Here is a 25,545-nt window from a genome sequence, read left to right on the forward strand (position 1 = left end):
GAGGATGATAAGAAGGATGAATGGAAAATCCAACAACGCCCCAGAAAAATGGAGCCATATAAGGATCAACACAAAGATTACCTTATATCAACATCTGCTACAAACACACCATCATCATCGTCTTTTTTAGGACCAGATCTCCCACACAACAGGGAGAGAGACAGATCTGCCAAACAACAGAGAGAGATAGGCCCATGAAGACTGATGATACCAACAAGAAGAAGAAACATCGAGGAAGACGAGGAGGAGCAAAAGTAAACAAAAGAAATAAAAACAAAGACGAGGAGACCACTATGGAAGACAACAAGGGTATATTTAACCTCAGTTCTCACACATTGACCAAGGAAGAAAACTCCATATTGAAACTGGGCCTCTCATTTGCTCCAAGTAGAAGCCTGGACAAGTTCCAAACCTTCATCAATACCAAAGAATTTATACGAAAGTTGACATTAAAGAGATTCTTCGCCAAATCAGCAATCGAGAGAACCGTATATAAATCATACGAATACGATGATGTCTACAGACACACAGACTTGAAGCCTAAGTCTACATTTAACCCCACAAACAGCAAAGGAGTAGCCATAGAGGCCTTTGAAACAATTGTATGCAAAGAAATCAAAGATCTACACTCTAAGAAATTGAGACTAAAAACGCAGAATCTCTCTAAACAACAAATTGCAACCATAAAAAATTTGGAAGAAAACCATAACTTGATCATCAAACCGGCTGATAAGGGGGGCGGGATCGTCATCATGGACAAAAGGGATTACAAATCCGAAAACTCCAGAATCCTGAATGACCAAGAAACATATCGAAAACTACCTTCAAATCCAGTAGAGATTTATAAAAAGGAATTATTACAAATATTGGATCCAGCCAAAGAACAAGGAATACTAACCACTAAGGAATATAACTACATTAACATCAGTTATCCAATCACACCGGTACTATACCATCTGCCAAAGATTCATAAATCTCTACAGAAACCACCAGGTAGGCCGATTATTTCAGGTATCGGCTCTTTGAGCAGCAACCTATCTGAATACATTGACCTTAACCTCCAGAGATATGTGAAACAATTACCCTCATACCTCAAGGACTCTACCCAGATATTACATCTCTTACAAGAAACCCCATGGGAAGATGGCTATATTTTAGCAACATGTGACGTGATGTCACTATATACATGCATCCCCCATGAGGACGGACTAGAAGCAGTAAAATTCTTCCTTGATAAAGATCTGGAAATACCTGAGGCTCAGAAAGACTTCATTTTGGATGGAATCAAATACATCTTGACCCACAATTACTTCCATGATGATGGAAACTTCTACCAACAGATTTGCGGTACGGCGATGGGGACCAGGTTCGCGCCCAGCTATGCAAACCTATTCATGGGAAAATGGGAAAACATCTTCTGGGACTCATGCCCGGCAAGCGCGGACCTGGTCCTCTATCGCCGCTATATAGATGACATCATTATCATCTGGAAAGGGACCCAGGAGGACCTGAACTACACCATTGAAGTCATGAACAGAAGCACCAACAGTCTGAAATTCACTCATTCATGGAGTAAAACTGAACTCATCTTCCTGGATCTAAAAATAGAGGTCATAGACGGTAAGATCGAAACCTCTACTCACTTCAAAACAGTAGACAGTAACACATACATCAACAACATGAGCTGTCACCATAGAAATTGGAAGGAGAACATACCAAAAGGACAACTGGTAAGGATTAAGAAGAACTGCTCGACAGAAGAAAAATGGAATGAGCAAGCCAAAATCATCAAAACAAAGTTCCTGGAGAGAGGTTACAAGGAGAGTCTATTGGAACAGAAAAGTGAAGAAGTAAATAACATCGATAGAAATGAACTTTTGAAATATAAAGAAAAAACACCACGGACAGAAGATGACTCCCTCAATGTATTAATGATTACAGAATACAGCGAGAATAAGAGCATCATCGAAAAAATATTTCAAAAACACTGGTCAATTTTAAAAGAAGATGACCTGATTGGTGATAAAATTCCAGAAAGACCCAAATTTGTATACAGGAAAACCAGGAACTTACAGAATAGACTAGCTCCCAGTATAGAAAAAAAGAAGAATCTGGGTATCAGAGACACATTCGGAAAAGAAGTGAAAGGCTTCTTCCCTTGCGGATCTTGTAAAGCCTGCAAAAACGGTAGTAAATCCAACACATTTTACAGTTTCAACACAAAACAAAGATATAAAATACATGAACTGATCAGATGTCAGGACAGCGGAGTGATTTACATACTGCAATGTTCATGTGGTCTACAATACGTGGGCCAAACCTCGAGGTCCTTGAGAGAAAGGATACGTGAACATCTACGACTTATCGAAAAACTAAACACAGATACCGCTTTATATAGACACTTTACAAGCAAACACAAGGGAAATATAAAGGACTTGACATATATGGGCATACAGAAGGTACGAAAAAATTGGAGAGGCGGCAATTACACAAAAAAATTACTAACCGCCGAGTCAAAGTGGATCTTTAATCTGGACTGTCTGTACCCTAAGGGGTTAAACAATAAAGAAGACCTCTCTCATTTATTTAATATGATATAACATCTCTACACCCACAAAAGAATCCTATCCCCTCGGGGTACTTTTCCCTAAGGCTGACTCTCCACTATTTTTCCTGTCTGAATGTCTGAATGTCCACCACCAAGGTTCCTCTCCCCATAATGAAGGAGATAAACTCTGTTGATCTAAAAGCACAGAAGCTTTTATCAGAAACTATCTACTAAAGACTCCAACCTCATTATAATCCTTACCCTTCAATCTCCTTCTCTAAGGCACTGGTCCCCATATGGAATCAATTTATATTAAGAAGAATAACAACAATCTTCTATATGAAGTTTCAAAACTCAAGTTAACGCAATTTGATGCAATCAAATCCCTCAACCAAGTATAGGAAACCGAGCCATACACTAGATACCAGGCCTCCTTTTATTATTTCATTCCTCCCACAGTCCCTGAAAACAATTAGCAATATTTTGTGTAAATACAAAGATACGCTAACAAAATCCGCTTTCCCTGCATGCTCAGCCAATTTGATCACGTTGATATTTCAACCAGCATCGCACACAAGTCTATACTTCAGTCTATGAAAATAGCTAGAAATAGCACAAATTCTCAAAAGATAGGAACATTTTCATATCTGACTAACATTCAATCCAACATATTCCATCCAGTACACTGGTATTAAAAATTTCGTTAACCTATCATATCTCTGAGATCCAATAAACAAAGATTTTCCCCAAGTCCACACCAACCCCCTAAATGATGATTCACTATATCTAAAACATAATTAAAATACACGACAAGCATAAAAGTCCAGTTTAGTTTATTTTAGTTTATATATATATGGTCAATTTCTATTTTAATTTATTTTATTTTTAATTTTTGTACCTAACTAATTCAAATAACATTCAACCTTATGAGGGATTACACATAATATACAAGACTGAAACTACTCTAAAGATCTGAACTATTTGGTGTTTAACCTTTTACCCTTTTGCTCCAACCCTCTATGGAGATATTATCCAATCCAGTTATATAGTAGTCCCCAGATCAGCATATAACTTTAACACAGTTATAAAATACACTGATCATTAAAGGCTCATCGCCAACTCCCTAGGGATAAATTTAGCGCATAAATGATTCGAAAGAAATACTCATCAAGTACACTGGAATTTATTGATGTCATATTTTTATTAAACAAACAGACTTATATTGACAATAGGAAGTGACGCCATAGATAATAAGGAGGATTCATACACAAACGACAGATCACATCTATCGATCAAACTGCCATAATAAAAATAAGATAGATCATTTATCTATCTATTAACTGCTATAATAATAAAAAGGCTAGTAGACTTATTTACTTATTTACATCTTGTGACCAATACAAATAACGTCAAACCGGATATAGTTAAACCGGAAGTTACGTCATAAACAAACAAGACGTATTTACACATATGAGAAAAAGTATAAATAAAGACCTTTGAAATGCCAACAACACAAAACATCAACCTCTAATATATTAGGTATGATAAAAAATAACCTATCTGATTTAGTTCTACTACTTAGGATAAAAATGAAAATCGGCAAACCGGAAGTACCCAAACCGGAAGTGACGTCACAAACAAATATAGCGCATTTACAAACACATAATCAAACTGTAAACAAGGACCTTTCAAAATACTAATAATAGAATACAGCAGCAACTTTTCATGTACCAACCAAGTTAAGGAATAACATATTTGATTAATTTGGTGAGAAATACAAAAATAGTCAAACCGGAAGTAGCTAAACCAAAGCACTTCCGGTCACAATTACACATCCCCTATATAAGGCCATCAGTAAGCAACATACACCAGTCTTGATAAAGGCCCAGAGAAGGCCGAAACGCGTAGACAACACTGGTAAGCCTTATTTCATTTGAGGAATATATTGTGATTATTCTACACATTGTTTTTATCTTTCTTTCCACAGGTTTTATACATTTTTTTTCCCCCTGATTTTTTAATATTTTTTTTTTTTTATTTTATTTTTGTAATTGTCTGCACTGTGTCATTCAGTGTGCTCTTACCTTCACCACCCCAGCCACTCCAGGCTGGCCACATCTACACTAACATTCTACATTTTTTCTATCCCTTTCTTTTGGAAGCACACCAAAGAGGAGTATCACATTGGATTTATTTTGGATCAAGGTATAAATTTTTGAAAATTTTGGAAATTTTCTCACATATTGACTACCTCTTGCACTGACTTTTTAAGGACACATTTTTTCACTTTGGACATTTTGATATTTGATTTTTTGAATTTTTTATCTTTTGAAAGATTTTTTCACTGTTTTTATAGGCCTTCCATATTGCAACCTTTGATGTAATCACCCCAGTTTTAGCTTACTTGGAGTATCACCCCAAGTCACTGTGTAGCACTACTGTTTATATTTTATTGTATACTGTTATTTTCGACTATTAATATCTTTTATTATATAGCGTGGATCCATGCTTTTTAGCCTTGTATTTCAACTACATTTTTAACATTACATGACGAGCTGTATTAAACATTTTTAACACTTTAAACCTTAGCCATTTATTGGCGCCTGGGATTTACCTTCATATTTGCTAAAGTAGAAACTGCTCCCTCCACCTTAGGGACTGTCTGCCATAAGTCCCGTGCAGTGGCATCTATTGGAAACATTTTTCTAAATATAGGAGGTGGGGAAAAGGGCACACTGGGTCTATCCCACTCCTTACTAATAATTTCTGTAAGCCTTTTAGGTATTGGAAAAACATCAGTACTCACCGGCACTGCATAGTATTTATCCAGCCTACACAATTTCTCTGGCACTGCAATTGTGTCACAGTCATTCAGAGCAGCTAATACCTCCCCAAGCAATACACGGAGGTTCTCAAGCTTAAATTTAAAATGAGAAATCTCTGAATCAGGTCTCCCTGATTCAGAGACGTCACCCACAGACTGAAGCTCTCCGTCCTCAGGTTCTGCATATTGTGACGCAGTATCAGACATGGCTCTTACAGCATCTACGCGCTCTGTATCTCGTCTAACCCCAGAGCTATCGCGCTTGCCTCTCAATTCAGGCAATCTGGATAATACCTCTGACAGGGTATTATTCATTATTGCAGCCATGTCCTGCAAAGTAATCGCTATGGGCGTCCCTGATGTACTTGGCGCCATATTAGTGAGCATCCCTTGAGCGGGAGGCGAAGGGTCCGACACGTGGGGAGAGTTAGTCGGCATAACTTCCCCCTTGACAGACCCCTCTGGTGACAATTCTTTTATAGATAAAGACTGATCTTTACTGTTTAAGGTGAAATCAATACATTTAGTACACATTCTCCTATGGGGCTCCACCATGGCTTTTAAACATAATGAACAAGTAGTTTCCTCTGTGTCAGACATGTTTATACAGACTAGCAATGAGACTAGCAAGCTTGGAAAACACTTTAAACCAAGTTAACAAGCAATATAAAAAACGTTACTGTGCCTTTAAGAGAAACAAATTTTGACAAAATTTGAAATAACAGTGAAAAAAGGCAGTTACACTAACGAAATTTTTACAGTGTATGTAACAAGTTAGCAGAGCATTGCACCCACTTGCAAATGGATGATTAACCCCTTAATACCAAAAACGGAATAATAAATGACAAAAACGTTTTTAAACACAGTCACAACAACTGCCACAGGTCTACTGTGGTTGTTACCCTCCTCAAAAACGACTTTTGAAGCCTTTTGAGCCCTTCAGAGATGTCCTGTATCATGCAGAAGGAAGCTGAATGTCTCTGTCTGTAATTTTAGCTGTGCAGAAAAACGCTAAAATAGGCCCCTCCCACTCATATTACAACAGTGGAAAGCCTCAGGAAACTGTTTCTAGGCAAAAAATCAAGCCAGCCATGTGGAAAAAAACTAGGCCCCAATAGGTTTTGTCAACAAACATATATAAAAACGATTAACATGCCAGCAAACGTTTTATATTACACTTTTATAAGAGTATGTATCTCTGTTAATAAGCCTGATACCAGTCACTGCATTTAGGCTTAACTTACATTAATCCGGTATCAGCAGCATTTTTCTAGCAAATTCCATCCCTAGAAATATGTTAACTGCACATACCTTATTGCAGGAAAACCTGCACGCCATTCCCCCTCTGAAGTTACCTCACTCTTCAGAATATGTGAGAACGGCAGTGGATCTTAGTTACTTCTGCTAAGATCATAGAAATCACAGGCAGATTCTTCTTCTAATGCTGTCTGTGATAAAACAGTACACTCCGGTACCATTTAAAAATAACAAACTTTTGATTGAAGTTAAAAAAACTAACTATAATACACCACTCTCCTCTTACTACCTCCGTCTTTGTTGAGAGTTGCAAGAGAATGACTGGATATGGCAGTGAGGGGAGGAGCTATATAGCAGCTCTGCTGTGGGTGATCCTCTTGCAACTTGGGAAGGAGAATATCCCACAAGTAATGGATGATCCGTGGACTGGATACACTTAACAAGAGAAAATTCCTTTTATACCTTTTTTTAAATGTCCCCATACAGAACAAAAAGAGGACCAAGGGAGAGGTTCTTATTCAAAGCTATATTCTCCCACTAATACTAAATGTTGCACATATTTGGATTTATGGAAGGGGGCAAATAATTTTGTCTGTGCCTCTTTTGGAAGGGAGTGTATTATTCCATCCCATTGTTTAAAAAATTATGTTATCCCTTTTGTCTGAAGCAGTAGACATATCATATTGTTCTATTGTCAAAAGGGTTTCCATTTTTATTTATTTTTAGCAAAAAGAGCTATAATAAGAGGCTTCCGTGATTTCCACAGGCTAAGAATAATATTACATCTTATCGAAATAGCAAGGTTAATCAATTAGTACAATATCTTGTTGTTTAACTAAGAATAAAATAGATTTTTTAATATTTTAAATTTGTTTTCTACCTTTTTATTTATCCAAATATTTACTTGGGACCAAAAAGCATTTCCAGATCTACCTTACCTGCACAATATATGGGACATATAACATAATTAGTTCTATTCTAGTTATTTAATATATATAAGGAGTAATATAAGATTTTTTTCTGTAATCGTACATGCAATTCTCTAAAAGCCCTGAATCTAGTTGCTTTTTCTACCAAGTTAAAACTCAGCTCCAATTCCTATATATTTATATTATTCCATAATACTGTTTTCCCAGCCAGTCTGAAGCTCTTGTGAGTCTGCCCTTGTTTAGGCAGGAGGAGTCTATACCAAGCTGCAATTTTATGTTTCTCGGCTTTGTATGCCAATATACGGGGATCTAGCTCTGACCAATTCCATATTGTGCTATATATATATTTTATAAGAACAGACAAGAAATGTCGGATCTGTAAGTATGCATAAAATTCTTTATTCTGTAACGAAAATTCAGTCTTAAAGCTCTCAAGTGATTTAGCTAAGCCATTTTCCTCTAATTTGCTCTATAAATATCAAACATTTACCCCTCTATTTTTTTTAAATACTTTAGAATAGAGTCCTTCTAAAAATTCAGAATTACCAACTATGGGAAGAAATTGGGAGACTTTGCTCATTTTCTGCCATTATAGCATTACTGATGACGCTCATATTTTTCATTTCCATGGGAATGTAATCAAATGATCTATGTAATAAAGCTTTAGGAGAAAATGGATAGAATAACTTATTTTTAAATTCAAACTAAGACATATATTTTGCTTCTGTTAACCAGTCTATTGTGATTAACCTAGTGCACACTCTATTAAGTTCTGACAAATCCTTCTGTGTGATAAGTAAGTGGTAAGTTCATCATCAGATATAAAAGGCTGGGTAAAATTTTATTCATATTAAAGGGATATGAAACCCAATTTTTTTCTTTTATGATTCATATATGGGTTGGCTCCTAAGCTGAACATTCCTTCTTTTCAAATAAAGATAATAGGAGTAAATTAGAAAGTTGCTTAAAATTGTATGCTCTCAGTGTTTCCCAAACACGGTCCTCACTTACCCCCAACAGACCTGGTTTTCATTATAGCTGAACAAGTGCACAGGTGAAGTAATCAGCTGATCAGTAACCATGGTTACTAACCTGCTCTCACCCATCAGCTGATTATTTCAACTGTGCACTAGTTCAGCTATAATGAAAACCAGGCCTGTTGGGGGTTTGTGAGGACCGCGTTTGGGAAACACTGCTCTATCTGAATCATGAAAGAAAAAATTGGGATTCATATCCCTTTAACCCTTGAGGATAATGAAAAGGCAAACCATTTATTAAGATCTGATTTAATTTTAGTAAGAAGAGAAGAATAGTTTATTCTATACCATTCATTATGATTCTTCCCCAACTTGAGACCTAGATAGGTAATTTGCTCTTTGGCTCTTTCTTTACACTATTTGAATCTTTAAAAATCTTTAATCGCATTACCAGCAAAAGAGCTGAAATCTTCTATTATTTGTAAGCATAAAGAAATGTTGAATTTAGAATTACACATGTATACCAAAAGATCATTGGTGTACAATGAAAGATTTAATTTTCCCCTCCTAACTTTACTCCTTCTAATTTTTCTCTAATACATAACACAAAGGTTTTATGATTAGATTGAAGAACAAGGGTGAAAGGGGGCAACCTTGTCTTGTACCTTTAAATATATGAATTTTAGGAGAGGGGACTCATTTAATCAGAATTTATATAGGAGGATTATTATATAAAAATCTAAGAAATTGGTTAAAATGACCTGTAAATCCAAAATTACTAAATTATGTAAAAAGGTGGTCCCATAAGATGGAGTTGAATGTCTTTTCAGTATATATCGTTATCATTGACAGATCTGCCTTGATCTTATTTTTCTGCCAAAAAATATTCTAGTAATAGTAAAACTTTCCTAACATTTAAAGTGGCCTTCCAACCACACATAAAGCCAGTTTGATCTGCATGTATTACAAAATGTAATATAATTTTAAGTCTGTTTTCGATAATACTAGTTTATAAGCTTATAATCACTATTGAGAAGTGAGATAGGCCTATAAGAATAAATATTTTCAGGATCTTTTTTTAGGAATAATTGTGATTAAAGATGTAGTAAAGAAGTTGGACTGCTAATCTCTTCTGTTGTAATTTCCGAGTTCAGAAATTTTAAACTCTCTGTTGGAATTTTAGGGATTGTAAAATAATTCCAAAATCTCTGTTTGATAACCTCATTCACCTATTTGGACATATACTCTTTTTAACAATTCAAGTATTTACTTACTTATTTTGCATTGTTTTATAATTCTTGTATTAGAAATTTGGAATGCTCCTATAGTATTCTTGCTTATGCAAATTTTACTATGTATTTACTATTTTTTGCCCCAAATTTATCATTTAAATCTCATATATTCTTGTGCTATTTTTTGTCCTAAAACAAATTCTCTTTCTTTTTAGCATTAACTTATTTTTCAAAATTATCTTTACTTGGAATATTTATGTAGCGACTGTATCTATTTCTTAATTGATTTGAAAATTGTATTTCTCTAAACAGAACTTTCCTCTTTAAATTAACCAGATATGCTTTAATTTCCCCTTGCAATACTGCCTTCACCGCTTCCCAAAATATTTCTGTTTTTTGAGAATGATTAAATTTATCATATTCTTTCAATTTCTCCTTAAGCCAATGTTTGAAATTAATATTATTGATTAGATATCTAGGGAAAACAAAATTTATGCTAACCTGATACATTTCTTTCTTTCTGTAAACTATTAAAACTTAAAGACCCATGCAGATTGTAAAATCCCAACCATAGAATATTTTTGTGTGTTTCTAAATCATGTAATACTATGTCTAGAATAGATTATTTTCTTATTGAAGTGAAAAACATAATTTATGCTTACCAGATAAATTCCTTTCCTTCCGGATAGGGAGACCACGGCTTCAAAGATTTAAATATCCCTCCCACTTCCTCATTACCCCAGTCATTCTGCCAAGGGAACAAGGAAAAGTAGGAGAAACATTAGGGTATAAATGGTGCCAGAAGATAAAATAAATAATTGGGGAACGCCCATAGAAAAAAAAAAAAAAAGCGGGGGCCGTGGACTCTCCCTATCCGTAAGAAAAGGAACTTATCTGGTAAGCATAAATTATGTTTTCCTTCCTAAGATAGGGGGAGTCCACGGCTTCATTCCTTACGTTGGGAAAACTATACCCAAGCTGCAGAGGACACTGAATGAATAACGGGAGGGAACAAAAAGGAATAGGCGGACCCTATTCTGAAGGCACCACAGCCTGCAAAACTTTTCTCTCAAAAGCTTCTTCACCCAAAGCAAAAACATCAAACTAAAATTTTGAAAAAGTATGTAAGGAGGACCAGGTAGCCGCATTACAAATCTGATCCATAGAGGCCTCATTCTTAAAGGCCCAAGAGGAAGCCACTGCTCTAGTGGAATGAGCTGTTATCCTCTCAGGAGGACAATGTCCCGCTGTCTTGTAAGCTAAGCAGATGACACTCCTTAACCAAAAAGATAGGGAAGTCGAAGTAGCCTTCTGCCCCTCCCACTTCCCCGAAAAGACAACAAACAAAGAGGAAGAATGTCTAAATTTCTTAGTAGCCTGAACATAGAACTTCAAAGCGCGAACCACATCCAAATTGTGAAGTAAGCGTTCCTTCGATGAAGAAGGATTAGGACACAAGGAAGGAACCACAATCTCCTGATTGATGTTGCGATCTGACACAACCTTAGGAAGAAAACCTAATTTAGTACGTAAAACTGCCTTATCTGCATGAAAAATCAGATAAGGGGGCTCACATTGCAAAGCAGAGATCTCAAAAACTCTGCATGCAGAGGCAATAGCCAATAAAAAGAGAACCTTCCAAGATAACAATTTAATGTCAATGGAATGCAGAGGCTCAAACGAAACCTGTTGCAAAACCCGAAGAACAAGATTTAGGCTAGAAGAAAGAGCCCCAGATCTAAACACAGGTTTGATCCTAATCAGAGCCTTAACAAAGGACTGCACGTCTGGAAGCTCAGCCAGTCTCTTGTGCAATAAAACCGACAGGGTCTAAATCTGTCCCCTCAGGGAACAAGCAGGAAGGCCCTTCTACAGCCCATCCTGGAGAAAAGATAAGATCCTGGCAACCTTAACTCTGTGCCAGGAAAAACCATGCTCTTCACACCAGAATAAGTAAGTCTTTCACACCTTGTGGTAGATAAGTCGAGTAACTGGTTTACGAGCTTGAATAAGAGTATCAATGACACTCTCAGAGAAACCTCTCTTGGCTAAGACTAAGCGTTCAATCTCAACGCAGTCAGCCTCAGAGAATCTAGATTTTGATGAACAAATGGACCTTGTATCAGCAGGTCTCTGCGACAAGGTAACTTACACAGAGGAGATGAGGACATCCCCACTAGATCCGCGAACCACATCCTTCGCGGCCACGATGGAGCAATCAGGATTACTGATACCCGCTCCTGCTTGATACGGGCCACCAATCGAGGAAGAAGTGGTAATAGAGGAAAAAGATATATGAGTTTGAACCTCTAGGGCACTGCTAGTGCATCTATTAGATCCGCTTGGGGATCCCTCAACCTGTACCTGGGTAGCTTGGCATTGAGACGGGACGCCATGAGATCTATCTCCAGCGTCCCCCACTTGCTGCATATCTTTGCTAACACCTCGGGATGGAGAGACCATCCCCCTGTATAGAAGTATTGACTGCTGAGAAAATCCGCCTCCCAGTTGTCCACACCCGGAATGTGGATCACTGACAGCAAACCGCTGTGGGCATGCCCACTACAGGATCTGAGATACTTCCTTCATCGCCAAGGAACTTCCCGTTCCCCCTGATGGTTAATGTAAGCCACCAAGGTTATATTGTGTGATCGGAATCTGATCAACTGGGATGAACCCGGAAGTGGCCAAGCCTTCAAGGCATTGAAAATTGCCTGTAGTTCCAAAATATTGATCAGGAAGGAGAACTCCTCCGGAGTGCACAACCCCTGTGCCTTCCTGGCACCCCAAACGCTCCCCATCTGTATAGGCTTGCGTCCGTAGTCACAAGCTCCCAGGATGATCTTAAGAAGCATGTCCCTTGGGACAGATGATCTGGACAGAGCCACCAAGAGAGCGATTCTCTCGACCGGCTATCTAATACAATCTGTTGAGACAGATCTGAATGATCGCCATTCCACTGCCTCAGCATGCACAGTTGTAAAAGTCTGAGACGGAATCTGGCAAAGGGAATGATGTCCATGCAGGACACCATGAGACCAATCACCTCCATACACTGAGCCACAGACGGACTCAAGGAGGTCCGGAGGGCAAGACATGCCAAAGTAAGCTTGCAACATCTCTGGTCTGTTAGAAATATCCTTATGGATATGGAGTCTATTATACAGGGAGTGCAGAATTATTAGGCAAATGAGTATTTTGACCACATCATCCTCTTTATGCATGTTGTCTTACTCCAAGCTGTATAGGCTCGAAAGCCTACTACCAATTAAGCATATTAGGTGATGTGCATCTCTGTAATGAGAAGGGGTGTGGTCTAATGACATCAACACCCTATATCAGGTGTGCATAATTATTAGGCAACTTCCTTTCCTTTGGCAAAATGGGTCAAAAGAAGGACTTGACAGGCTCAGAAAAGTCAAAAATAGTGAGATATCTTGCAGAGGGATGCAGCACTCTTAAAATTGCAAAGCTTCTGAAGCGTGATCATCGAACAATCAAGCGTTTCATTCAAAATAGTCAACAGGGTCGCAAGAAGCGTGTGGAAAAACCAAGGCGCAAAATAACTGCCCATGAACTGAGAAAAGTCAAGCGTGCAGCTGTCAAGATGCCACTTGCCACCAGTTTGGCCATATTTCAGAGCTGCAACATCACTGGAGTGCCCAAAAGCACAAGGTGTGCAATACTCAGAGACATGGCCAAGGTAAGAAAGGCTGAAAGACGACCACCACTGAACAAGACACACAAGCTGAAACGTCAAGACTGGGCCAAGAAATATCTCAAGACTGATTTTTCTAAGGTTTTATGGACTGATGAAATGAGAGTGAGTCTTGATGGGCCAGATGGATGGGCCCGTGGCTGGATTGGTAAAGGGCAGAGAGCTCCAGTCCGACTCAGACGCCAGCAAGGTGGAGGTGGAGTACTGGTTTGGGCTGGTATCATCAAAGATGAGCTTGTGGGGCCTTTTCGGGTTGAGGATGGAGTCAAGCTCAACTCCCAGTCGTACTGCAAGTTTCTGGAAGACACCTTCTTCAAGCAGTGGTACAGGAAGAAGTCTGCATCCTTCAAGAAAAACATGATTTTAATGCAGGACAATGCTCCATCACACGCGTCCAAGTACTCCACAGTGTGGCTGGCAAGAAAGGGTATAAAAGAAGAAAATCTAATAATATGGCCTCCTTGTTCACCTGATCTGAACCCCATTGAGAACCTGTGGTCCATCATCAAATGTGAGATTTACAAGGAGGGAAAACAGTACACCTCTCTGAACAGTGTCTGGGAGGCTGTGGTTGCTGCTGCACGCAATGTTGATGGTGAACAGATCAAAACACTGACAGAATCCATGGATGGCAGGCTTTTGAGTGTCCTTGCAAAGAAAGGTGGCTATATTGGTCACTGATTTGTTTTTGTTTTGTTTTTGAATGTCAGAAATGTATATTTGTGAATGTTGAGATGTTATATTGGTTTCACTGGTAAAAATAAATAATTGAAATGGGTATATATTTGTTTATTGTTAAGTTGCCTAATAATTATGCACAGTAATAGTCACCTGCACACACAGATATCCCCCTAAAATAGCTAAAACTAAAAACAAACTAAAAACTACTTCCAAAAATATTCAGCTTTGATATTAATGAGTTTTTTGGGTTCATTGAGAACATGGTTGTTGTTCAATAATAAAATAAATCCTCAAAAATACAACTTGCCTAATAATTCTGCACTCCCTGTAGTACCAAGGAATTTCACCCTGGTACTTGGGATAAGAGAACTCTTTTCCAAGTTTATCTTCCATCCATGTGATCGAAGAAGACTGAGAAGAGACTCTGAGAATTCTTCCGCAAGACGAAAGGATGTTGCTTGCACTAGAATATCACCCAAGTATGGGGCTACTGCAATACCCTGAGTTCTGGCAACGGCTAGAAGAGCCCCCAGAACCTTTGTAAAGATTCTTGGATCAGTAGCTAGGCCAAACGGAAGGGCAATGAACTGGAAGTGCTGGTCCAAGAATGCAAAACTCAGGAACTGAAAGTGTTCCCTGTGGATTGGAACATGAAGGTAAGCGTCTTTCAAATCTATAGTGGTCATAAACTGGCCTTCCTGAATTAAAAGGAAGGATGGACCTTATTGTCTCCATCTTGAAGGAAGGGACACTGAGAAATTTGTTTAAGCACTTTAGGTCCAGAATTGGGCGGAAAGTTCCCTCCTTCTTTGGGACCTCGAAAAGGTTTGAATAAAACCACAAACCTCTTTCTTCGGTAGGTACCAGGACAACAATTCCTAAGGAGGATAGATCCCAAACGCACCCTAGAAAGGCATCCCTCTTTTCTGGTCTTGTAGACAGATTTGAGAAAAGGAATCTGCCACTTGGTGGATGATATTTGAAGCCTATCTTGTATCCCTGAGATACCACATCCAGGACCCACAGAACCTGTAAGTCCTTGAACCAGGCATCTGAAAAAAGAGGCCGCCCCTTCATGCCGATTTGTTTTAGGCGGGCTTCTTATGCTGCTTGGATTTATTCCAGGACTGAGTCGGCTTCCAAGTACTCTTGGGATGCTCGGGCTTGGAGGAGGATTGTTGTCGTTGGGATTTGTCAGAACGAAAATTAGAAGATTGTCGTCCCTTATACTTGTTCTTCTTATCTTGTGGTAGGAAGGCACTCCTTTGGTAGAAATACGGACCAAATAAAATCTTTCCCTTGAAGGGAAGAGAAAGGAGTCTGGACTTAGAAGTCATATCCGCAGACCAAGACTTCAACCAGAGCGCCTAGTGTGCTAGGACCACAAGGCATTTAGGCAAATAATTTGCACGTTCGCATCACAGATAAAGGAATTAGCAATTCTCAGAGCTTTAACTCTAAAACATAGTATTTATATTTTCATCTCGATCAAAGGAATTTTTATGTTTTGAATTTAAAGGGACAGTATACAGCAATTTACATATAACTGCATGTAATAGACATCACTATAAAAAGGAATATGCACAAACACTGATCTAAAAATCCAGTATAAAACCTTTTTAAAAACTTACTTAGAAGCTACCAGTTTACCAGTTTAGCTCTCTTGATGAGGTTAGGCTGGGACACCCACTGAAAGGGGCTGAGAAGGCATGAAAGCAGACCCCTCCCCTGCATATGAAAAGACTCATTACACAAACAGGAGCAAGCAGGAGTCTGTAGATTTGGTTCTACATTTGATACTTTGGGGCTTAGGAGTCTGAAAATAAGCACCATGTAAATAAAAAATAATCAAAACTATACATTGTTACAAAAAAAACTCCCAGATGGGCTATATAAATGGATCTTTTTCAAAACATTTATGCAAAGAAAAATCTAGTGTACAATGTCCCTTTAAAGAGGGAATTCAAAATTGAGATATGCTGTTGAATAGGAAAGTCAAAAGGAGTTTAAGAAATATTTGATATTTTGATTCTGAACATTTAAATTTCAAATTTTTTCAAATGGTATAAAAAATATATTGATATTGCAGGCTGATTCTATTTTATTTAGTCATTTTGGTTTATAGATCCTGAAAATAACACAGATGTTGACTGGCTGATATATGTGACTGCCTCTCGTTATTGGTTATATCAATTATAAGCATTTAAATAATATGTCACTAATGAATCAAAAAATACAAATATTTTGGCGTTGGACTATTTAGATCAGGCAATGCTTTACTGTAGTGTTGCATCTATAACAAAAGGTGCTTGGTAATGGTCATGGGCAAAAAGGTGTATCTATTAGACAGCTGCTATATGAAGATTAAAGGGACACGGAAACCAACAATTTTCATTTGTGATTCAGACAGAGCATGTCATTTTAAAAAAAGTTTCCAATTTACTTCTATTATAAAATTTGCTTTGTTCCCATAATATTCTGTGTTGAAGAGATACCTAGTTAGGTCTCTGGAGCACTACATTGCAGCTGCTCTTGCAACTTGATAACATTCCTGCTGTTGTTTAAAATCAAATGCTCTATCTGAATCATGAAATACATTTTTGGGTTTCATATCCCTTTAAGCAGGGTTTATTCAGAAACTGTTAAACTACAGTATCAGTACTGGTGATCCTGGTCTGTGATTGGTAATAATTGTCAACAGCAGAAGGACATGTTTTGGTTGTGTTGCAGCTTGATCTAACGTAATTATATGTAACTATGTTATTGTAAGTGTAATGCGTTTTGCTATTTATGAAGATGTATAATGTAATCAGCTAAGCCCATGTAGAGAGGGGACTTTCCATCTGTTTATGTGTTTGAGTGACCATATAAATCATACATTTCCTGGCTTCTGTTCATTAAGCTGTATGAACCAAATGCTTTTCAAACAGAGGAATGTATTTATTGGTAGATCTACTAAGGTCTGAGCAAAAAGTCAGTGACGCTGGAAAAATAGTTGTGTGAATCATCAAAATATTGTAAATGTTTATAAATCATTCACATTAGGCAGACTAGGGTGTCTCTATAAAGGATTATATTAATATAACACTGTGGCAGATATATACGTCCACACTATTATATTACTTGATCTATAATCTTTCATAAATGTTTACTTTATTATTTTATTGTGGCCATTTACGGTGTTATGTATATTAAAAATATTAACACTGTAAACTATACAATACCTGTCAATGGCTTGAAGATCATTAGCAGGATTCCACGTAGGATCAAAGACAACTACAACATTAGCACCAACAAAATTGAGCCCTAGTCCACCAGCCCTAAAAAAGCAACAACAAAAAACCCTTATATTTTGTTTAACAATGAGAAACATCACATTACATTTAATCACAGCTGCACAGTGTCTGGTTACTGAAACTACGTAACAAAATCCTGGTGCCTCCTTTTCAAAATTTGAAGATATATTTTTATTCTCAGGATAAAATGCATTAAATCGATATACCAAACATATCTATACTTTATTTATAGATTACTTTTTTGTAAACTCAAATATATTTTTTCACCTATGGGGCACTGAATTGCCATGGTCCTTCCAACCTCGTCTTAGTGGATAACCTTATTTAGGACTAGATTACGTATGGATCGCTATAAAAAAATATATAGATATGTTTGGTATATCATAAAACTTCATAAAAATTAATTCCTTACTGTTGGGAAATACTGAGCCTGGCCACTAGAAGGAGGCAAAGACACCCCAGCCAAAGGCTTAAATACTCACCTTACTTCCCTCATATCCCAGTCATTCTGCCAAGGGAACAAGTGACAGTAGGAGAAATATCAGGGTATAAATGGTGCCAGAAGATAAAACCTAATTTTGGTCCGCCCATCGGAGTATACGGGCGTCGGCAGTGGACTCTCCTCATACAAAAGGAAATGAAATTATCAGGTAAGCATAAATTATGTTTTCCTTCTTAATATGAGGAAAGTCCAGGGCATCATTCCTTACTGTTGGGAAAACTATACCCAAGCTCTAGAGGACACTGAATGATAACGGGAGGGTAAAAGAAAGGCGGACCCTAATCTGAGGGCACCACAGCCTGCAAAACCTTTCTCCCAAAAGCTGCTTCGGCCAAAGCTAAAACGTCAAACTTGTAAAATTTAGAAAAAGTATGTAAGGAGGACCAGGTAGGACCAGGTAGCCGCCTTACAAATCTGATCCATAGAGGCCTCATTCTTAAAGGCCCAAGAGGAAGCCACCGCTCTAGTGGAATAAGCCGTAATCCTCTGAGGAGGTCTAAATCCCGCTGACTCATAAGCTAATCATATAACACTCTTCAACCAAAAAGATAAGGAAGTCGAAGAAGCCTTCAGACCCTTACGCTTCCCAGAGTAGATAATAAACAAGGAAGACATTTGTCTAAAATCCTTAGAAGCTTGAAGATAAAACTTCAAAGCTTGAACCACATCCAGATTATGAAGTAAACGTTATGAAGTAAAAAGGATTAAGACACAAGGAAGGAACCACAATCTCCTGATTAATGTTGCGATCAGACACAACCTTAGGGAGAAAACACAAGCTGATACCTAGGACAGCCTTATCAATGTGGAACACCAGATAAGGAGGCTCACATTGCAAGGCAGCTATTTCAGAAATCTGCATGCCGATGCAATAGCCAATATAAAAAGAACCTTCCAGGACAACAACTTGATGTCAACCGAATTCATAGGCTCAAACGGAGCCCGCTGCAAAAACTTAAAAGGATAGAAAACCCCAAAATTTTCTTTCATGATTCAGATAGAACATACAATATTAAAAAAACATTTCAATTTGCTTCTATTATCAAATTTACTTAATTCTCTTGTTATTCTTTGCTGAAGGAGCATCATTGCACTACTGGCATCTAGCTGAATACATCTAGTTAGCCAATCACAAGAGACAAATATGTGCAGGCACCACTCAGCAGCTAGCTCCCACTAGTGAAGGATATGTGCATATTCATTTTCAACAAGGGATAACAAGAGAACGAAGCACATTTGAAAATAGAAGTGAATTTAAAAGTGTCTTAAAATTGCATTCTCTATCTGAATTATGCAAGTTTAATTTGGACTTTTCTATCCCTTTAAGAACAAGATTAAAGAAAAGGTGGAGCATTATATCTAAACACAGGTCTGATCCTAATCAGAGCCTTACTATTATTATACTTTATTTATGAAGCGCCATCATATTCCACAGCGCTGTCCATGGATACAGTTAATTTAAATAAAACAATAATATAAAACTTCTAAGAGACAGGACAATATTTACAAACACATAAAGGAGGAATTGAGGGCCCTATTCCCGTGGGAACTTACAATCTAGAAGGGTAGGAGGTTGAGAAACAGGAGGTGAGGACTGCAAGATTGAGTAAGATGTTAATGCAGAGTTAGATAAGGGAAATGTTGTTAGGTAAGAGAAATATTATTGAGTTGGGTGGTAGGCTTCTCTGAACAGAGAGCATTTAAAGGAAGAAAGATTAGGGCAAAGCCTGACAGCACGAGGGAGAGTGTTCCAGAGGGTAGGTGCTGCACGACAGAAGTCCTGCAGCCTAGCATGAGAGGAGATGATAGTTGCAGATGAAAGGAGCAGGTCATTGTTGGATCTTAGTGGGCGGGCTGGAGTATACTTGTTGATTAGAGAGGATAGGTAGAGGGGAGCGGTGTTGGTGAGCGCTTTGTATGCAAGGGTGAGAATTTTTAATTTAATTCTGCTGTGAATGGGGAGCCAATGAAGGGACTCGCAGAGAGGTGCAGCAGATACAGAGCGATGGGAAAGGTGGATCAGCCTGGCAGGCATTTAGGATGGATTGAAGGGGGGAGAGGCAGGAAAAAAGAAGGCTAGTAAGTAGGTTATTGCAGTAGTCAAGTCGGGAAATAACAAAGGAGTGGGTTATTTGCTTTGTGGTGTTAGCGCACAGAAAAGGTAGAATCTTGGAAATATTGCGGCAGGATGTAGAAAACCATTGGATATGGGGGGCGAAGGATAGATTTGAGTCAAGTGTAGCCCCGAGGCAGCGGACTTGGTGCGATGGGGAAATGGTGATGCCGTCAACAGGGATAGATAAGTCCCAAGTCGGCGTAGAGCTTGAGGGGGGGATAAGAATGAGCTCAGTCTTCGACATGTTAATCTTTAGGTGGTGAGAGGCCATCCGGGAAGAAATACCAGATAAGCAGTCGCTGACATGAGAAAGGACAGAGGGAGAGAGAGCAGGGGTGGAGAGGTAGATATGGGTGTCATCAGCATAGAGGTGATATTTGAAGCCATAACTGTTGATAAGTTTACCCAGCAAAGAAGTATAAATGGAGAAGAGTAGAGGACCCAGAACAGATCCTTGAGGTACTCCAACAGACAGAGGCATTGGAGAGAAGGAGTCGCACATGACACAGAAAAAGACCTGTGAGAAAGATAAGAGTAAATCTAAGAGCAGTGTCACAGAGGCCAAAAGAGCTAAGGGTCTGTAGGAGGAGGGGGTGGTCAACTGTGTCAAAAGGCAGCTGAGAGGTCAAGTAAGATGAGTAAAGAGTAGTGGCAAATATTTTTAGCAGAGAGAAGATTGTTAGTAACCTTAACGAAAGATTGCACGTCAGGGAGCTCTGCGAACCTCTTGTGCAGCAAAACAGATAGGGCCAAAATCTGTCCCCTCAGGGCAGAAAGGTCCTTCTCCAGACCCTCCTGGAGAAAAGAAAGTATCCTGGCAGCTTTAACCTTATGCCAGGCTAAACCACGCTCTTCACACCTTTTGATAGATGCGACGAGTAACAGGCTTACGAGCCTAAATGAGAGTATCAATAACCCTCTCAGAGAAACCTCTCTTGGCTAGGACTAAGCGTTCAATCTCCATGCAGTCAGCCTCAGGGAATCTAGATTTTGATGAACAAAAGGACCCTGTTCCAGCAGATCCCTGCGACAAGGTAACTTCCACGGAGGAGATGAGGACATCCCCACCAGGTCCGTGAAACCCCATTATTCGCGGCCACGATGGAGCAATCAGTATCGCTGATGTCTGCTCCTGCTTGATGCGGGCCACTACACAAGGAAGAAGTGGTAACGGCGGGAAAATGTAAATCAGGTTGAACCTCCAAGGGCACTGCTAATGCATCTATTAGCTCCGCTTGAGGATCCCTGGACCACATCCCATATCTGGGTAACTTGGAATTGAGCCGGGACGCCATGAGATCTATCTTCGGCCTCCCCCAATTGTTGCAAATCTCCGCAAACACCTCGTGATCAAGAGACCATTCCTCAGAATGAAAGGATTGTTTGCTGAGGAAATCCGCTTCCCATTTGTCCACACCAGGAATGTGGATCTCTGACAGCGAGCAGTTGTGGGTCTCTGCCCACTCCAGAATCCGAGAGACTTCCCTTATTGCTAGGGAGCTTCTCGTTTACCCCTGATGGTTGATGTAAGCCACCGAGGTTATGTTGTCTGATTGGAATCTGATAAACTGGGACGCACCCAGAAGAGGCCAAGCCTTCAGAGCATTGAAGATTGCCCGAAGTTCCAGAATGTTCATCGGGAGGAAGGATTCCTCTCGAGTCCACAGGCCCTGTGCCTTCCTGGAACCCCAAACAGCTCTCCATCTTGATAGACTTGCATCCGTAGTCACAATCACCCAGGATGGTCTCAAGAAGGATGTCCCTTGGGACATGTGATCTGGACAGAGCCAACAGGAGAGCGATTCTCTCAACCGGTTGTCCAGAGAAATTTGTTGAGACAGATCCGAATGATCGCTGTTCCACTGTCTCAGCATGCACAGCTGTAGTGGTCTGAGATGGAATCTGGCAAAAGGAATGATGTCCATGCTGGACACCATGAGACTAATCACATCCATACACCGAGCCACAGAGGGCCTTAAGGAGGTCTGGAGGGCAAGACAAGCGGAAGTTAGCTTGTAACGTCTTTGGTCTGTAAGGAATATCCTCATGGATATGGAGTCTATTACAGTACCCAGGAATTCGACCCTGGTACTTGAAATAAGAGAACTCTTTTCTAAGTTTATCTTCCATCCATGAGATCGAAGAAGAAACAGAAGAGATTTTGAATGGTCCTCTGCCAGACGACAAGACAGTGCTTGAACCAGAATGTCATCCAAGTATGGAGCTACTGCTATACCCCTGGTTCTGGCAACTGCAAGCAGAGCCCCTAGAAACTTCGTAAAAACTCTTGGAGCAGTAGCTAAACCAAACGGAAGTGCAATAAACTGGAAGTGCTGGTCCAGGAATGTTTCTTGTGGGTTGGAAAGTGAAGGTAAGCATCCTTCAGATCTATAGTGGTCATGAACTGTCCTTCCTGAACTAAGTATCAGAAGTATCAGAGGCGCCTTCATCATCGGATAATCTTGTATCAGATAAATCCAACAAACTAGTTGATGACCCCTGGGAAGGATAGCAATATTTGACCTTTCACTTGCGCTTAGCAGGGAGAGGTAAAGCACTAAAGGCCGCAGACACCGCCGTTTGTAATTGTGCAGTAAAGTCTGGCGGCAAAAGGTCCCCTCCAGATGGAGGATTAAGAGTGCTACGGGAATCTGCATGTGTATTAGGAGATGACTGTAGGGTGCGCACCTCACGGGATGGAGACTCCTCAGAGGTGGATGGCTCAGTGGTATCAAACATATTAACCTTCTTTGACATGATTACTTTATCAAGGCATGTGGAACATAGTTGAGTGGGCGGGAATCCCACTGCCGCCTCACAATATAGACAGGTATTCGACTTAGGTAAAGAGGGAGTACCCTCTAACGCATCAGAATCCTCCATAGCTTGCGCTTACAAAGCAGACTATTGATTAATAAGAAAAAACGTCACCATTATACCCCCAATGGCTGGGGCACTCACCACCTCCTATGACCCAGGCCAAACAGAGAAACCGCTTCTTCTCCTCTAAACCGCACGGTCAGGAAAGAGGAAATAAGTGTGACTAAACCCGGTCACATGGTGCGCAATGCAGGACCACCCCTGCTATACTAGCAAAAAAAAAGCACCCAGCCTTTCAGGTTGCACAGCGCACAAAAACGAAAGCAAAAACCTGTACGTTCCAACAACTGCCTGAGCCCAAAAACATGTCGCATCATAGGCAAATAAACTTATGTTATTAATCCCCACTGTTCAATAATCCCCCTCCAGAGAAATTAACCATTGATTCCATACAGATAAAAGGAGCCACACTGTGACCCTGTCTTCTGGCGTTATCATATGTATTAAAAAAATTAAATGATCTTACTGGAATCTATGCCGTGGAACAGTAACACAGCCTCTCAAGTCTTGTAGCATCGCTCCTGACATGGACTTGAGTGATGGAAGCAGGCAGTGAAACTCGTCAACACTGATTGCTTAGGAGCTGTTAATACAAGTCTGGATGGGTTAGTAGAAAGACTCTCCCTGCATCTCCAGACTCTAACTTTCATCAATGCTCTCACTGAGAGACTGACAAGACTACTTAAAACTCCAGTCCCATTTCGAAGGGTAGATACCCATCATAAGGAACTACTCCGAATCTTCTGACACTTCTCTGCCAACCTCCTGTGACGAAAGGCAAAGAATGACTGGGATATGAGGGAAGTAGGGGGAGTATTTAAGTCTTTGGCTGGGGTGTCTTTGCCTCCTCCTGGTAGCCAGGTTCAGTATTTCCCAACAGTAAGGAATGATGCCAAGGACTCTCCTCATATTAAGAAGGAAATGTTCTATTTATTCTTAAATAAATATTCCTATATTTATCTGTAGACAGCAATCAGCAAACGCTATCCAGGGTGCTGAACAAAAATGGGCCGGCTCCTAAGCTATCATTTCTGCTTTTTCATATAAAGATACCAAGAGAAGAAAGAAAAATTGATAATAGGAGAAAATTAGAAAGTTTCTTAAAATTGCCTGCCTGCAGAATCATAAAAGAAAACAATAGGGTTTGGTATCCCTTTTAAAGTGGGTGTGAGTAAGGGACCCTATAAGGAAAAAGGAGCCCATGACTTACAGTACCTATGTGTAAAGCTTGGAGTAAGGTATAGGAGGGAGGAGTTTGAGAGAGCATGAAAGGATAGGTGAAACAGGAAATAGGTATCACTAACCTTTTTTCTTTTTACTCCCTTCCTCTATAGAATCAATAGGAATCATTGACGAGAACACCGGAGGGTTCACGGCGAGAGATGGAGCGATCATTGCATGGCTATGGGCTAGAGGTTGGCTATTTAGTCATATCTTTGTAAGACTGCCCGTTCTGCCCCTTAAGGGCCTGTAGCAACTGCTGCTGACAACAGCTGGTGATCTTTGGTCAAAGCTGTTGATTTTTTTTTTTAGCAAGTAATTGGAAGTAGTTGCTAGGTAATTGGGGTCTGGCGCGTAGGTGCAGTGGTGTGGGGAGGATCCCGCGGCATACCTTGAACAAGCTGGTGCATTTATTGTGGTGTTTGTGAAAAAATAATGAAAAATTGAGCTGTGATGTTGGGTCACTAAAAAATGTTTCAGCCATAAAGGCTTAATGTTTACATTCATTAAAACCGTGACCTTTCCATTTTTACACCCAAGAACTGTATCTGTGTGGTTATTGGGGTGTTAAGCGAGGTAAGAGGTAATTTGAACACGTGAGAGTAGTTTTTTGCGGGTAAGCAAGATGGTTTATATAGTGTTTTTTTTTATTTGTTGGACTTTAGGAGCTCCAGACCTTAACATTCTATTTTGTAACGCTACATGCACACCCATAGAACATATTACCAATCACCGGCACTACACACTTGTAAATGCCGCTGATTTTTTATTTTTTTATTTTATAAACACTGTATTATAGAAGCTGCTTCTAGGTAGTATGCTGGGGATGTACTGTCCCAGTTAGCAACCAACTTTTTTGAATTGCTTTAAAAAACTTATGCTTCTTGTGCTGTGCCAGACATACTTGAAAGAAAAGCAGGGGTTAATATATTTTTTTTTTTTTTTTTTCAAATAGTTTTTATTTGTTTTTTAGCAATATATAACAATAAATGGGGACTCGCAGGACCCCTGCAAATTTCAGTGCAAAACATGTAAAAAGGTGTTAAAGAAAAATTACAACTGAGGTATTCAAGACTCAGAAATGATGCCAGTACATTTTCCAAACAGCTGTAAAAGATGGATAAAAGGGAGGGGGGGGGTGGGGTTCATCTGAGAGGATGGGAGGGAGAGGGGAGGGGAGGAGGGGCGGGGGGGGGTATACTACAGGGAGTCGCTAGGAGCACCTGGTGCAAGGAATCTTAATCTCTAACCTGGGGGAGCCATGAGGTGTTATGTATATCTGTCCAGTCCGCCCAAACCATTTCAAAAAGGTCACTTTTATCCAGACTGTAAAATATGTCCTTTTCCATGGCGTGTAAGTAAGC

General features: G+C 39.5%; 1 protein-coding gene across 1 annotated transcript in view; it reads right to left on the reverse strand.

Moving 5' to 3' along the window:
- ERCC6L2 (ERCC excision repair 6 like 2) overlaps positions 1-25,545 on the reverse strand; it is a 433,149-nt gene that overhangs the window by 145,951 nt on the left and 261,653 nt on the right. Inside the window, 1 exon segment of the mRNA XM_053702417.1 lies at positions 17,391-17,486. Coding sequence (XP_053558392.1) covers positions 17,391-17,486 — 96 coding nt within the window.

Source organism: Bombina bombina, chromosome 2 (genome assembly GCF_027579735.1).
Source record: "Bombina bombina isolate aBomBom1 chromosome 2, aBomBom1.pri, whole genome shotgun sequence".
Taxonomy (NCBI): Eukaryota; Metazoa; Chordata; class Amphibia; order Anura; family Bombinatoridae; genus Bombina; species Bombina bombina.